Below are 14,858 nucleotides of genomic sequence, written 5' to 3' on the forward strand. Positions count from 1 at the left end.
GCCAGAGTGAGATGAAGAACAACAGAACCACCCTTACTATATCTTCTTGTAATTTTCTGTTGATATGAACTTTGAATAGATTTATTGAAGCCAATCATGTGGGAGAAAACCTCAAATCCACATCAAAGAGCAAAGCAGTAGAGTTAGTATCTATTTATTTGATTTAGAAAATGTATAAAAATTACTAATAGTTACACATTTATAGATATCAATCAGAAATCATCTTATTTTTATACCTTTTTTATTTTTCTCTAAAACGTGTTTTAGGGGATAGTGTAACTAAAATGTTCTCTTATAAGATAATGTCTTTATAATTTCATTGAATAAAAAAAGCTTTGGATATATTGGGTTAAATAAAATATAGAAATTTAATCAATTACTTTTTATATTTGCAATGTGGTTACTAAAAAATTTAAAATTACATATATGGTTCACATTATATTTATATTGTACAATGCTGATCTAGACCAATTCTATGAGGATCTTAAACCAAGTTTAAAAGTTTCTGTTACAGCATTTGCAGGTAAAAATACTTTTCAAAAATTTCAAGGACATATTAAAAAGATTTTTTTATATTTATGCACCTGGGTAACACTGGTAATGTATGCAGTCCTCCATAAGGAAAGCTTGGGTTTGAAGTGTGTTCTTGTCTTTGCTCCTGCAATTTAAAAGTGGTTATAACACCACCTCCAAAAACAGAGGTATGCTATAAAGATTACATTCAGTCATGGTAAAAAAGAAGCCTTGAAATAAGAGGGAAACTTTACCTGTTGTAATGTTAATTGAATCGATTCACTTTTCTAAGAAGCTTCATAGAAAGGCTCTGTCTTTTTGCAGCCTCTTGGCTAGTTATTTTACAAAAGTAAAAATGACAAGTACCAGAGAAGCCCTCACTCTAACCTCCCGGTGTTAAAGCAAACATCACCAACTGTGGTGCTCTCCCATGCTACTTTATTCATTCTTCCTTACTGAACTCTAGAGAATCTTCATGATCCCCTTCCTACAGGTGGCCATTCCAGATCTACTACAGAGGGCTCTTACCCTAAAGTGTGAGCAGGGAAGTAAGTTATAAATAAAAAGCCACATTAAAAGTTTTCAGTTTTTGATTTGTGTAAAATTCCGACTCCTAGGAATAGTAGATGATTTATATGACACTTGGAGGAAAGGAAAAATTGTGGTCATGTAGTACCGTGTAAAAAGTGTGTTGATTACATATTTTTAGACTTTAGAAACACACGTGTTATCTTCAAATGAATTATGTTCATTTATGTAACTGTTACTAGCTTTGATGCTTTATACCTTAGATTAAAACTGGATTCATAGGCCCTGGCCGGATGGCTCAGTGGTAGAGCGTCGGCCTGGCATGCAGGAGTCCCGGGTTCGATTCCCGGCCAGGGAACACAGGAGAAGTGCCCATCTGCTTCTCCACCCCTCCCCCTCTCTTTCCTCTCTGTCTCTTTCTTCCCTTCCCACAGCCAAGGCTCCATTGGAACAAAGTTGGCCCCGGCACTGAGGATGGCTCTGTGGCCTCTGCCTCAGGTGCTAGAATGGCTCTGGTTGCAACAGAGCAACGCCCCAGATGGGCAGAGCATCGCTCCCTTGTGGGCATGCCGGGTGGATCCCGGTCGGGCGCATGCGGGAGTCTGTCAGAGTGCCTCCCCGTTTGGTACTTCAGAAAAGTACCAAAAAACCCAAAAACAAACAAACAAAAAACTGGGTTTATAATAAAATAGGATGCCAAATATATGGATCCCATCAAAAGACCCTGTACATGGTATAATTCAAATCATGCCATTTGACAAATTAACAACTATCCATGTGTAAAGCCTGATATAACACAGACTACAAAGTGGGTGCTAAGTCTATTTCTTACCACCAGCAGTACAAAAGATTTCAACCTAACTTTATAAGATTGCCTGTTATTAAAGCCAAATTTTAATATATATTATATATCTATAAATTTTATGAATGCAGAGGTAAATTCAACTATACCATTTTAAATCTAGAACTAAACCATGATGGAGGTGCCCCTTCTTTTTTATCTCATAATATTCACCATGTTTAGCAGAATAAAAATTCTCTTATGAGTAAAATTTCGTGCCCTGTTTTCTGTTGTTACTATCTATTTTTATTTTACAAATTATTTTCTGCATCAATTCATCCTACTTAAGTTATCTCACAGAATAGCGACCAGATCAGTGCTATTAAATAGAAATGAAATATTAAATACATGTAATCTAAACTTTTCTAGCAGTCATATTAAAAAAATAAAACATAAGTAGATGAAATTATTTTATAATACATTTTATTTAAGCCAAAATACTATTTTTTAAAAAAACAATCAATATACAATTATTAGAAAATTTGGCATTCTTTTGCCAAACTAGATTTGGAAATTTGCTGTTTTATACTTCATATCTCAGTTCAGACAAACTTTCTTAAAGTTTGTCTACATGTGGCTAGGGGCTAATGTTTTGGACAGCACTGTTCTAGATCACAGTTCTTTATCTGCTGGGAGGAAGTGTTCTCTGAATTTCACAATCATAGATGACAAAAAAATAATGCTTTACCTAGGTAAGCAAAAATATGATGCTATGGTAGATTTCATTCTATACTGAAATGGACAGTAGAATTAGGTCTCCTATTAGTGATTAGTCAGAAATTAGTCAACCATTTTTTAATAGAATGCTTAGGGGTCTTCTTCCTTTATATTAAAGTATATTCTATATTCACTAGATAACTCACTTTCCCCCTGTACAGAAATAAATATCATAAGTCCAGATGATGAATATATTTTTTACCCTTCAAAGATAATGGAAACAGCATTTGGTAGAAAATATAATAATAAGAGGAGACCTTGTCCACTTATTTAATCTCTATTAAGTAAATGACAAATGATATTTCTTTTCAAAATGTTTTTTACTAAGAAACTTATTATAGATACTTTGATTATAGAATACTACCAGTTAAATATTACCAAAATATATCCTATATTTTTAATTTTACTGTTCTAACCTTTATATCAATGCTACTCATATTTAGAGAAAAATGAGAAAAAAATATGAGTAAATTATAAAATCAGAGAAAATTATGGCTATGACCAACTCAAAAACTAAACAACATAATCAAAAAATATAAGAACCAAAGCTTATTATGCTGATGATGTGAGGATTTGAAATTTGGCAAGCTCTTTTAAAACATTTATTTTTCATTTGCAAATTTAATCTCAAAAACCTTTAATTCCTGTTTGTTCCTTCCATCATAATTTTTCTAATTAAAATGCATTCTCTCTTTTTTTCTCAAAAAAGAAAAAATAACTCAAAACAAACAAACAAAAACAGCTCATTTCTAAAAATCCTAGTGTATTCTCTTTTGCCTCTAAGACAGAGCAGTGTCTATAGCAGTAGTTTGGCTTCTGTTACATTACTTTGCCATTTTCTTTAATGTTAGTGCTGTCCTCCAAATAATGTATGGGCACAATAAGAAATTGTTTGGAATGTTTCTCAAAACACATACTAAGATCTCTTATAATAAACTATGTGTGATGACATCAGAGTAATGGCAGCATGAGAGATACTCTTGATTTCTCCCCTTGAAATTTCAGCAAATTGAACAACTATCATATAGTGAAAGAATCCCAGCTGGATTTGCAGGTGTGCCTGAGAGATACATGCACTGAATGGACTAAAAGTGGGATGGGTTGAAAAGAGGGCAGAAGATAAAATGCATTCACAGGTAGCTTTGGAGAAGAGACAAACTTGGAGTGACTGGGTTCTTTTCCTGCTGGACTATGGAAAGGAGGGAAGCACAGGCTGTCTGGGTTTTGTTTGACGGGTACAGGGAGGGAATTTCAAAGTGATTGGGTCTTTTACTGATGGGAGGAGCAGTGAGATAAAAGGACAGAGAGGGAGATAAATCAAAGTGGTCAGAGCACAGGATCATGGCCAGTGTTCCTGCATCCCTGCAGCCCTCCCTCGGCAGAGACAGAGAAAGCTAAAGTGCGACCCCCAGCCTCCCAGATTCTGCCTCCATCACCTCACAGTACAGAGAGTGGCAGAGACAAACCCCACAGTTACCTTTCCAGAGCTGCTCTCTCCTCTGAAGAACAGAGGTACTCCACATCCAGTTCCCAGGTCTGTTGAGACATGGGAAGGAGTGTTTGGAAGCCTGAGAATGACATTGCTAAAGCCAGAAAGCCAGAAAGCTGAAGCCATAAAGTCCATACAAAACGCCCCACCCACCAACATGACTGCAGCCTACATCATTGTCACAGCAACATCTCAGTACAGGACAGCCCAAGAACTTCACAGAGCTAAAAGTTGTAATACAGCAACACCTACTGTAAAAAAATCTCAAAACCAAAATTTATCCTTTTTTCTTATTATTCTTTTATTTCTCTTTTGAATTTCATTTTTTAAAATATATTTTTATTCTGATTTTTTGGTGGATGTTGTGTGGTTTTTTTTGTTAGTTTTCAATCATTTTTTCCTCTGGTTTTTCTTTACTTGACATAATATTTTTTTTAATTTTCATAGTGTTTATTGTATTTTTTTAATTTTAATTTTTGTTTTTTATGTTAAGGTTCTTAACAATACCACTCTCAAGTGCCATCAAGGAAGAAGAAATCAAATACCATGACTACACAAAAAAGAGAGTAGTTCAGAAAGAAAATAAAAAATCTTCAGAAAAAAATCTCAATCACATGGAAACCTTGGAGTTAAATAATAGAGAATTCAAAATTGAAGTTCTAAAAATACTTAATGGCATGTGAGAAAACACCAATAAGCAACTTAATGAGCTCAGAAAACAAATTAATGAACAAAACATATACCTCACTAAGGAGACTGAAACTTTAAAAACAGAGGTGAAGAACTCAATACATGAATTGAAGACTGAGGTAGCAAGTGTAGCTAATAGAACAAGCTAGATAGAGGAAATAATCAGTGACACTGAAGACAGGCAACTAGAGATATTACAAAGAGAAAAGGAGAGAAACTCATAAATTAAAAAAAAAAACTGAAAGAGCTCTAAAAGAATTGTCTGACTCCACCATACAGAGCAATATAAGAATAATAAGAATGGGTATATCAAAATAAAAATAGAGGGAGAAGGAAATGAAGAGCCTATTCGAACAAATAATTGATGAGAATTTCTCTAGCCTATGGAAAGAATTAGAGTCTCAAATCCAAGAAGCAAACAGAACGCCGAGTTACTGCAACCCAAACAGACCTACTCCAAGGCACATTGTAATATAATTATCAAAAATCAATGACAAAGAAAGAATCCTCATGGCAGCTAGGGAAAAGAAGAACATAACATGTAAAGGAAAGCCCATTAGGTTATCATCAGACTTCTCATTAGAAACTCTACAAGCCAGAAGAGAGTGGATCCAAATATCCAAAGTATTGAAAGAGAAGAATTACCAACCAAGAATACTACATATACCCATCAAAGTTATCCTTCAAAATGAAGAAGAAATAAAAATTTTTACAGACATACAGAAGCTGGGGGAATTTATCACCAGAAAACACCCACTGCAGGAAATACTCAAGGGGGGGGTATTTGACCAGACACAAAGAACAGAATAAATCAAAAATAAAAAAGTTCCAACAAGGTCACAATAAAAACAAGGATAATCTGTGAGAACCATAACATAAAAAAGGGAGAGAATCTGCAGTAGCAAAGGAGGATGTAGTGCAGAAGCACTCATAAGACAAAGGACTCTTGTAGATATGAACATTTTTCTCTTAATAACCTAATGGTAACTGTTCACAAAAAAGCCACTACTGAACCACACAGCTTAAAAAAAGAAGAAACCAAGGAAAGAAGTATGGAATACCACCAAACAAAAACAACTGACAGAAACAAAAAAGAGAAGAACTAAACAAGACACAGCTACTAGGAAAACAAATAAAATGTCTAGAGGAAATCCTCAAGTGTCAATAATTACTCTAAATGTTAATAGACTGAACTCACCAATAAAGAGGCATAGAATAGCAGATAGGCTCAAAAAGCAAAACACAACCATACAGTGTCTTCAAGATACACATCTAAGCTAAAAGGACAAAAGTAGATTCAAAGTGAAAGGTTAGAAAACAATTCTCTAAGCAAATAATATCCAAAGAAAAGCAAGTGTAGCCATATCCATATCTGATAATGCTGATTTCAAGACAACAAAGTATCCAGAGACAAAGATGGACATTTCATAATGATAAAGGGACATTGTATCAAGAAGACATAACACTTCTTAATATATATTCATTGAACCAGGGAGCACCAAAATATAAAAGACATCTACCAACTGATTTAAAAATAGAAAGAGACAAAAACACTATCATACTTGGAGACTTCAACACATCATTGATGGTTTTAGATAGATCATCCAAACAGAAAATCAATAAAAAATATCAGTCTTGCCTGACCAGGCTATAGTGCAGTGGATAGAGCATCAGATTGGGATGCAGAGGACACAGGTACAAAACCCCAAGGTTACCAGCTTAAGTGTGGGCTCATCCAGCTTGACCACAAGCTAACCAGCTTGAGTTCAGGGTTGCTAGCTTGAGTGTGGGATCATAGACATGACCCCATGTTTGCTGGCTTGAGCCCAAAGGTCACTGTCTTGAGTCCAAGGTCACTGGCTTCAGCAAAGGGTCACTTGCTCTGCTGTAGCCTGCTGGTCAAGGCACATATGAGAAAGTAATCAATGAATAACTAAGGTGCTACAACAAAGAATTGATGCTTCTCATCTCTCTTTTTCTTCCCTGTCCCTATCTGTCCCTCTCTCTGTCTGTATCTCACACAAAAAGGAAGAAAACAAAAGAAATATTGGCCTTAAATAGACCAAATGGACATAATAGACATTGACAGGACATTTTATTCCAAAACGTCAGATTATACATTCTTCTTCACTGTGCATGGAGCGTTCTAAAGGACAGATCATATGTTGGGCCACAAAACAGACATCAGCAAATTCAGGAAGACTAAAATTATACCAAGTATATTTTCTGACCATAAGGCTTTGAAATTAGAATTCAACTGTAAAAAGGAAGTAAAGAAACCCACAGAAAAATAGAAGTTAAATAACATACTTCTAAAAAATGACTGGGATAAAGAAGAAATAAATAAAAGATCAAAAGATATATAAAAATGATAACATGACATCAAAATTTCTGGGATGCAGCAAAAGCAGTAATAAGAGGAAAGTTTATATTATTACAGGCTTATATCAAGGAACAAGAGAAATCCCAAGTAAACAACCTAACATCACACCTTAAGGAACTAGAAAAAGAAGAACAAAGACAACCCATAGTCAGCAGAAGAAAGGAAAGAGCATAACTAAATGAAATAGAGAACAAAACATTTAGCATAACTAAATGAAATAGAGAACAAAGAAAAGTTTAGAAAAAATTAATACAACAAAGAGATAGTTCTTTAAAAAGATCAATAAAAGCAACAAAACACTAGCTAGACTCACTAAGAAAAAAAGAGGAAGGACTCATATAGAGAAAATCCATAATGAAAGAGGAGAAATTACCACAGACATTGTAAATATACAAAGGACCATAGTAAAATATTATGAAAGAAGATATGGTACTAAATTCAACAACCTAGAGGAAATGGATAAATTCGTAGAACTACACAATCTTCCTAGACTGAGTCATGAAGAAATAGAAAACCTAAATAGACCTATAAGCAGGGAGGAAATGGAAATAACTATCAAAAAGCTCTTCAAAAACAAAAGTCTAAGACCAGATAGCTACACTAGTGAATTCCACTGAACATTCATAGATTTGGTAGCTATCCTTCTTAAAGCTTTCCAAAAAACAGAAGAAAAAGCAATATTCTCCAACACATCTTATGAGGCCAACATAACTCTCATACTAAAACCTAGCAAGGACAACACAAAAAAAGAAAACTACAGACAAATATCTCTAATGAATACAGATGCAAAATCCTAAACAAAACACTAGCAAATCGAACACAACAACACATTTAAAAAATAATGCATCACGATCAAGTGGGGCTCATTCCAGGAGCACAAAGATGGTTCAACATATGGAAATCTGTCGACGCAATACACCTATCATATGATGTGTATCATATGATCCTATCAATAGATGCAGAAAAGGCATTTGATAAGATACAACATTCATTTATGTTTAAAAATACTCAATAAAATTGGAATAGAAGGAAAATACCTCAACATAAAAAGGCCAAATATAACAAACCATTATCTAATATTCTACTAAATGGAAAAAAATGAAGACTTTTTCTCCAAAATCAGAAACAAGACAAGGCTGCCCCCTACTCCACTCTTATTCAAAATAGTTCTGAAAGTTTTAGCCAGAGCAATCAGGCAAGAGAAAGAAATAAAAGACATTCATATCTGGAAAGAATTAAAGGCATCACTTTTTGCAGATGACATAATCTTGTATATAGAAAATCTCAAAGACTCCACCAAAAGCTATTAGAATAAACCAATAAAGAAAAGTTCTAGGATACAAAATCAATATACAGAAGTCTATTGCTTTTCTATGTGGCAAAGATGAAACATTGGAAAATGAACTAAAAAAACCCCAATTCTTTTTACAATTGCAACAACAAAAAATACTTAGGAATAAATTTAGCAAAGGATGTTAAGGACCTACCATATTTCTCCATGTATAAGACTTATCTTAATTTGAGGACCAAAATTTTGGAAAAAAGAAAAGTTTTACATAAAGTTATTGAACTCAATTTTTATTCATCATAAAATTCATACAACTTCTCATCACTGTCAAAACTCCCATCCATTACCTTGCTCATCTGTGTCTGATGACAAATCACTGTCTTCAACAATGTGCTCAAAAACAAGCACAAAAAAGTGGGAGATGCAAGTTAAAAATCTATAACCACTGTATAAGGTGCTCCCAGTTTTTAGACTCCAAATTTTTTGAAAAAAGAATGAATGTGCATCTTATACATAGGAAAATATGGTATATACTAAAAACTACAAAACACTATTAAAAGAAATTAAAAAGGATAAAATAAATTGGAAAAATATTCCATGTTCATGGATTGGAAGAATCAATATAGTTAAATGGCTATATTATCCAAATCAATATACAAATTTAATGCAATCCCAATCAAAATTCCAATGTCATTTTTTGAATAAGTAGAACAAAAAATTACCAGATTTGTATGGAACCATAAAAAATCCCGAATAGCCAAAGCAATCCTGAGGAAAAAGAATTAAGCTGGAGGTATCATACTACCTGACTTCAAATTATAATATAGACCAGTGGTTCTCAAACTTTTTGAAGTCAGGGTGCATTTAAAATCCTACAAATAATTGTAGGTGCACTACATACAAATTTCTGAAAAACATGTTATAATAATTATGTCAAATATTTAAAAAAATATAGAGTTCAAGCATGCTTTTATGGTAATTAAAAATAAATATGACAAAATTAAATTTATTCTGACATTAAAAAACATTTTATGTTACATTTTTTGAGGTATGCTTTTTAGAATTCATATAAAAGTGGGGTTAAAAAATTTTAAAAAGACAAACGTTATCTCTTTATATGTATAGATACATTCTTACTAAGATTTAGTAAATTCGGCAGGTCCCAGTGCAAATATGTTAAGTTTTTTCATTCTTGTGTTTATGAGAAACATGAGCCTGATTTGTCCTAGCAATTTCTTTAATGTTTGGGCATATATTTGAAAGGCAAACTCTCATTTCCTCATCAGTTCTTTAATACATTGAAGAATTCCTCTCTTTTTGCTCTTAATTGTGTTGAGTGTTGAAAATTCCCATTATACATATCATAACTTTACACTAAACGCAGGATAGAAGAAACTTGCCTCCAGTTTTTCTGGGGAACATGGGGGGGTAGTGTAAACAATCCAGCACCACAGTTTAACAGCCTTTTGCAACCTAATCAGGCAAGTGAGGTGGGCGGTTGGGCAGACTGTCAGCTTACAGCCAATTCCCCATACCTCTGTCCCCCAAAAATCTAGACTCCAAAAACCCTGTTGGTATTTTGGTCCCTAACAGGCACATATTTCTCTAGAATACCATAGGGTGCACCTAGAAATCTTCTGGCACACACTTTGAGAGCCACTGATATAGATCCATGATAATCAAAACAACATGGCATTGGCAGAAAAACAGACATGTAGACCAATGGAACAGAATTGAGAGCCCAGAAATAAAACCACATATATATGGAGAAATCATCTTTGACAAAGGAGCCTATAAAACACACAAGGGAAAAAAGAAAGCCTCTTTAATAAATGGTGCAGGGAAAATTAGGAAGCCACATGCAAAAAAAATGAAACTTGACTACAGCTTGTCCCAATGCACAAAATTTAATTCAAAATGTATCAAAGACCTAAATATAAGATCTGAAACAATAAATGACATAAAAGAAGACATAGGTACTAAGCTTATGGATCTTTGCTGTAGAGAACAATTTATGAATTTAACCCCAAAGGGAAGGGAACTGAAGGCAAAAATAAATGAATGGGACTATATCAAACTAAAAAGCTTCTGCACAGCAAAAGAAACTGACAACAAAACAAATAAGCAGCCAACTAAATGGAAGATGGTATTTGAAAACAAGAGCCCTGGCATGAGTTTAATATCCAAAATATATAAAGTAATTATCAAGCTCAGTAATAAACAAGTAAACAATTCAATTAAAAAATGGGGAGAGGACCTGAACAGACACTTCTCCCAAGAGGACATACAAATGGCCAACAGATATATGAAAAGATGTGCATCTTCACTAGCTATTTGAGAAATGCAAATAAAAACTACAGTGATATGTCACCTCACACCTGTTAGATTAGCTATTATCAACAAGACAGGTAATAACAAGTGTTGGAGATGCTATAAGAAAAAGGAACCCTCATTCACTGCTGGTGGGAATGCAAATTAGTACAACCATTATGGAAGAAAGTATGGTGGTTCCTCAAAAAATTAAGAATAAAATTACCACATGACCCAACAATCCCTCTACAGGGTATCTACTCCCAAAACTAGAAAACATTGGTCCATAAAGACACATGCACCTCCATGTTCATCACAGTACTGTTCACAGTAGCCAAGACATGAAAACAATCAAAGTGTCTCTCAATAGAGGATTGGATAAAGAAGATGTGGTACATATATACAACAGAATACTACTCTGCCATTAAAAATGATAATATAGTGCCATTTATGACAACATGGATGGACCTCGAGAACATTATACTGAGTGAAATAAATAAATCAAAAAAATCTAAGAACTGTATGATTTCACACATAGGTGGGATATAAAACTGAGACGCATGGACATTAGATAAAAGTGAAGTAGGGAAGGAGATATGGGGGAGAAAGTAGGAGGCGGGTGGCAGCAAGTGTATAAAGAGGGACAAATATAAGGTGACAGAAAATGATTTGACTTTGGGTGATGAGTATACAACATAATTAACAGTTCAAATGCTATAGAAATGTTTGCCTGAAACCTATGTACTCTTATTGATCAATGTCATCCTGTTAATTGTCTAAATAATAAATAAATAAATAAATAAATAGACGATGTGCACAAAGGTCTTGATGGCAGACTGGAATGTGGAGGTGGTACCTCCATAAATCAACATATTTAACTCTCAAATTAGGACACGTCACAAGTGTCCCCAAACTACAGCTCGTGGCCCGCATGCGGCCCCCTGAGGCCATTTATCCGGCCCCCACCACACTTCCAGAAGGGGTACCTCTTTCACTGGTGGTCAGTGAGAGGAGCACTGTATGTGGTGGCCCTCCAATGGTCTGAGGGACAGTGAACTGGCCCCCTGTGTAAAAAGTTTGGGGACCCCTGCTAGAATCTCCAAGCATGGTGCCTAGCTAACACCTTTATCAATCTTTTTGTGACCAGTGATTTATTTTATTATTCTTATTAGAAATGAGTGATGGTAACTGCTTTTGATAGTACTGGGGAAGAAGGACAGGGAGATTGACTTGAGAATGGATTTGTGTTAGGACATAGGGTGCCGGAAAGGACAAATGTCATTGTAGGTTGTGTCTTTGAATAGTAGCATTGCCTAGATCCATTGCTGTTGAGCCATAATTTTGTAAACTAAGTGACAATTTATGTTCATTGCTTTATCTTTCTAAATATAAAATTTTTGCCCTAATTTCTCTGCAAGAAAACAGAATAAAGAATATCTCTTGGTTTAATTTCAGGTTTTTTTCAATAATTAAAATTTAAAAATTTTTAATAAAATTTAAAATTTGATTAAAATTTACCTTTTCTATGTTCATAAACACAAATGAACTAGTATTGAAATAAGTTTGAACTCTGATTTTTAAATGATCATTTTAAAGCTGGACACAATATATAACACTACAAAGAATTTCCATGTTAATACCAAAATTAGAAAACTATTATATATATTTCACTACCTAAAATTTAAGAAATATAAGCATGCATCATTTTCCTCAAAATTAATGTTATGAAACAACTATACAAATCACAGAATAAGAAAAGTGTTGATTAAATTATTGTTAGGCATTAAAACAATTTAATCATAAACATTTCACTTCTCATAATAGCCTTTTCACTTAATTGATTTGTGTATACAAACCATAAAACCGTATTTATATCAGCTTTAATGTGCCTTTCTCTTGCAGTGTTCACAATAAGCTAAGATCAAATATTTTCTACATCACATTCTGTTGGTTTGTGGATATTTTTAGTATAGGATGGCAGAACTGCATGCTCAAAGAGCAGGTACATTACAGAACTTATGTTTGAAAGCTTCATTTCTAGACCACAACATCTGAATCTGAGTTTTCTTTATTGATGACAGCTCAAGGCTCATTAACATTTCTATTTCAATCAAGTTAAATTTACAGGTTTGGAATGCAGCAGAGTCCCCAAAGTAAATGAAAGACACAAATGAAATACATGCGTGTCTATCTGCTTTGTCAGTTTTAGATGAAACACTTCATTAAAAAGTATCATAGAAACAATAAAGAAAAAACATAAAGTCAACTGGATCCTATCACACAGCAACACACCAGAAAGTCACCTGAGAATTTAGTTTTGTGAAAAAAAGCTTCAGGTTTGGGAGAGTAAAATATTCTAAGAAGCATTAAAGGTAAATGCAGCACTTGCACATTTTATTTACTACAATATCACAGAATATTAACCATAAAATAGTAAGAGTTTAATAAAACTGGTCTTTCATTTTAACAAATATTAATATTTCAAAATTATAAGGTTGAGATATAAAAATATTTTTAAATGATAAGTTTAAGGTGCCTTAACAAAGTTAAAATAGAATATTTTTGAGTCAGTACAATGTTAATGAACCAGTATTCGTATCTACCTTTTATAACTGATAAGAGCAACATATATCTGAATAAAAAAATTATACATAAAATGTCCAATTTATTAAATTAACAAATACTAAAATTTATATTTCATTTTAATTTAAATGGGATGTATATTTTCTTAACAATTCCAGTCTATGATGACAAAGTAAAATAAAAAATGAGGGCTATTTTCATTGTCTACTCTGAAATACTTTACATATCAATTTATCTTTGAAATAGCTAATTATAGCCCTGGCCGGTTGGCTCAATGGTAGAGCGTCGGCCTGGCGTGCAGGAGTCCCGGGTTCCATTCCCGGCCAGGGCACACAGGAGAAGTGCCCATCTGCTTCTCCACCCCTCCCCCTCTCCTTCCTCTCTGTCTCTCTCTTCCCCTCCCACAGCCAAGGCTCCATTGGAGCAAAGTTGGCCCGGGCGCTGGGGATGGCTCTATGGCCTCTGCCTCAGGCACTAGAATGGCTCTGGTTGCGGCAGAGTGAGGCCCCAGATGGGCAGAGCATCGCCCCCTGGTGGGCATGCTGGGTGGATCCCAGTCGGGCGCATGCAGGAGTCTGCCTGACTGCCTCCCTGTTTCCAACTTCAGAAAAATACAAAAAAAAAAAAAAAAAAAAGAAAGAAATAGCTAATTATAATAATATAGTCAAATACAATTTATTAATATATTATTTATTAATATTATAAAGTGTCAATAAAATACCATTATATGCTCGTATGTGTATGATATTACAATTTATTGTTCATAACCAAAACCATCTTTAATATGTGAATCACAAAATATTAAACAAAAGAAGAAATTGAATATACAAATTCCACTGCAATAATTCAAGAATTAATTTCTGGAGGTCATTCTACAAGAACAAGAACAACAGCAAAACTGTATTTTACAGATGGAAAATTAGATAACTCCACCATAAAGCATAATTATGAAATACAGTACTCTAAAATATTGTACCCTATTGGTAACATGACCAATACCCACAGGACTCTTGAAAAGAAACCAAGTACCGTATGCTGAAGCTTGAAGAATTAGTGTGAAGTGTTCGCCTTCTTTTTGCCACTTCCCCATCCACCACTGAGTTGTACAGGATTGTCACGGAATGATATATGTTCTTTCTTAGAAGGTCCTGTATTTGTTATCATTGGTGCAAGTATTCCTTTTACTGAAAAACCTAGACAGTGATATGAAATGTATACTTTCACTGAACTTGATCCAAATAACATATTTTGAAGTAAGCAATATATTTGTCAATAACATGCATTGTAGAACTATATGATATTTGAGTTTTTAAAAAGTATGTTGTTACCTTTTTGTTTGCAAAATAATATAATCAAAGTTTTGTATAAATTATATTTAGGTTAAATAAAAGCACCTGAGTAAAAAGTTAAATAACTATAGTAGTTTCCTTGTATCTACAATTCAAACATCTCTGGTATTTCAAGATTTATGAGATGTGTCTTAGTATTTAGTTACTTAAATTTGTTTATATTTTCA

At 33.9% G+C, this 14,858-nt stretch overlaps 1 protein-coding gene across 6 annotated transcripts in view; it reads right to left on the bottom strand.

Annotated features, from left to right (window-relative positions):
• LRRIQ1 (leucine rich repeats and IQ motif containing 1) overlaps positions 1–14,858 on the bottom strand; it is a 257,738-nt gene that overhangs the window by 16,079 nt on the left and 226,801 nt on the right. For 5 of the 6 annotated variants that reach the window (XM_066368686.1, XM_066368685.1, XM_066368687.1 and 2 more), the window contains exon 27: positions 14,081–14,535. In XM_066368686.1, the coding sequence (XP_066224783.1) occupies positions 14,393–14,535 (143 nt within the window). In that variant the 3' untranslated portion in view covers positions 14,081–14,392. Of the gene's footprint in view, positions 1–14,080; positions 14,536–14,858 lie in introns of those variants that run through there. The other variant, XM_066368683.1, reaches the window with a different exon arrangement.

The sequence above is a fragment of the Saccopteryx leptura genome, chromosome 2, assembly GCF_036850995.1.
Source record: "Saccopteryx leptura isolate mSacLep1 chromosome 2, mSacLep1_pri_phased_curated, whole genome shotgun sequence".
NCBI classification, from domain to species: domain Eukaryota; kingdom Metazoa; phylum Chordata; class Mammalia; order Chiroptera; family Emballonuridae; genus Saccopteryx; species Saccopteryx leptura.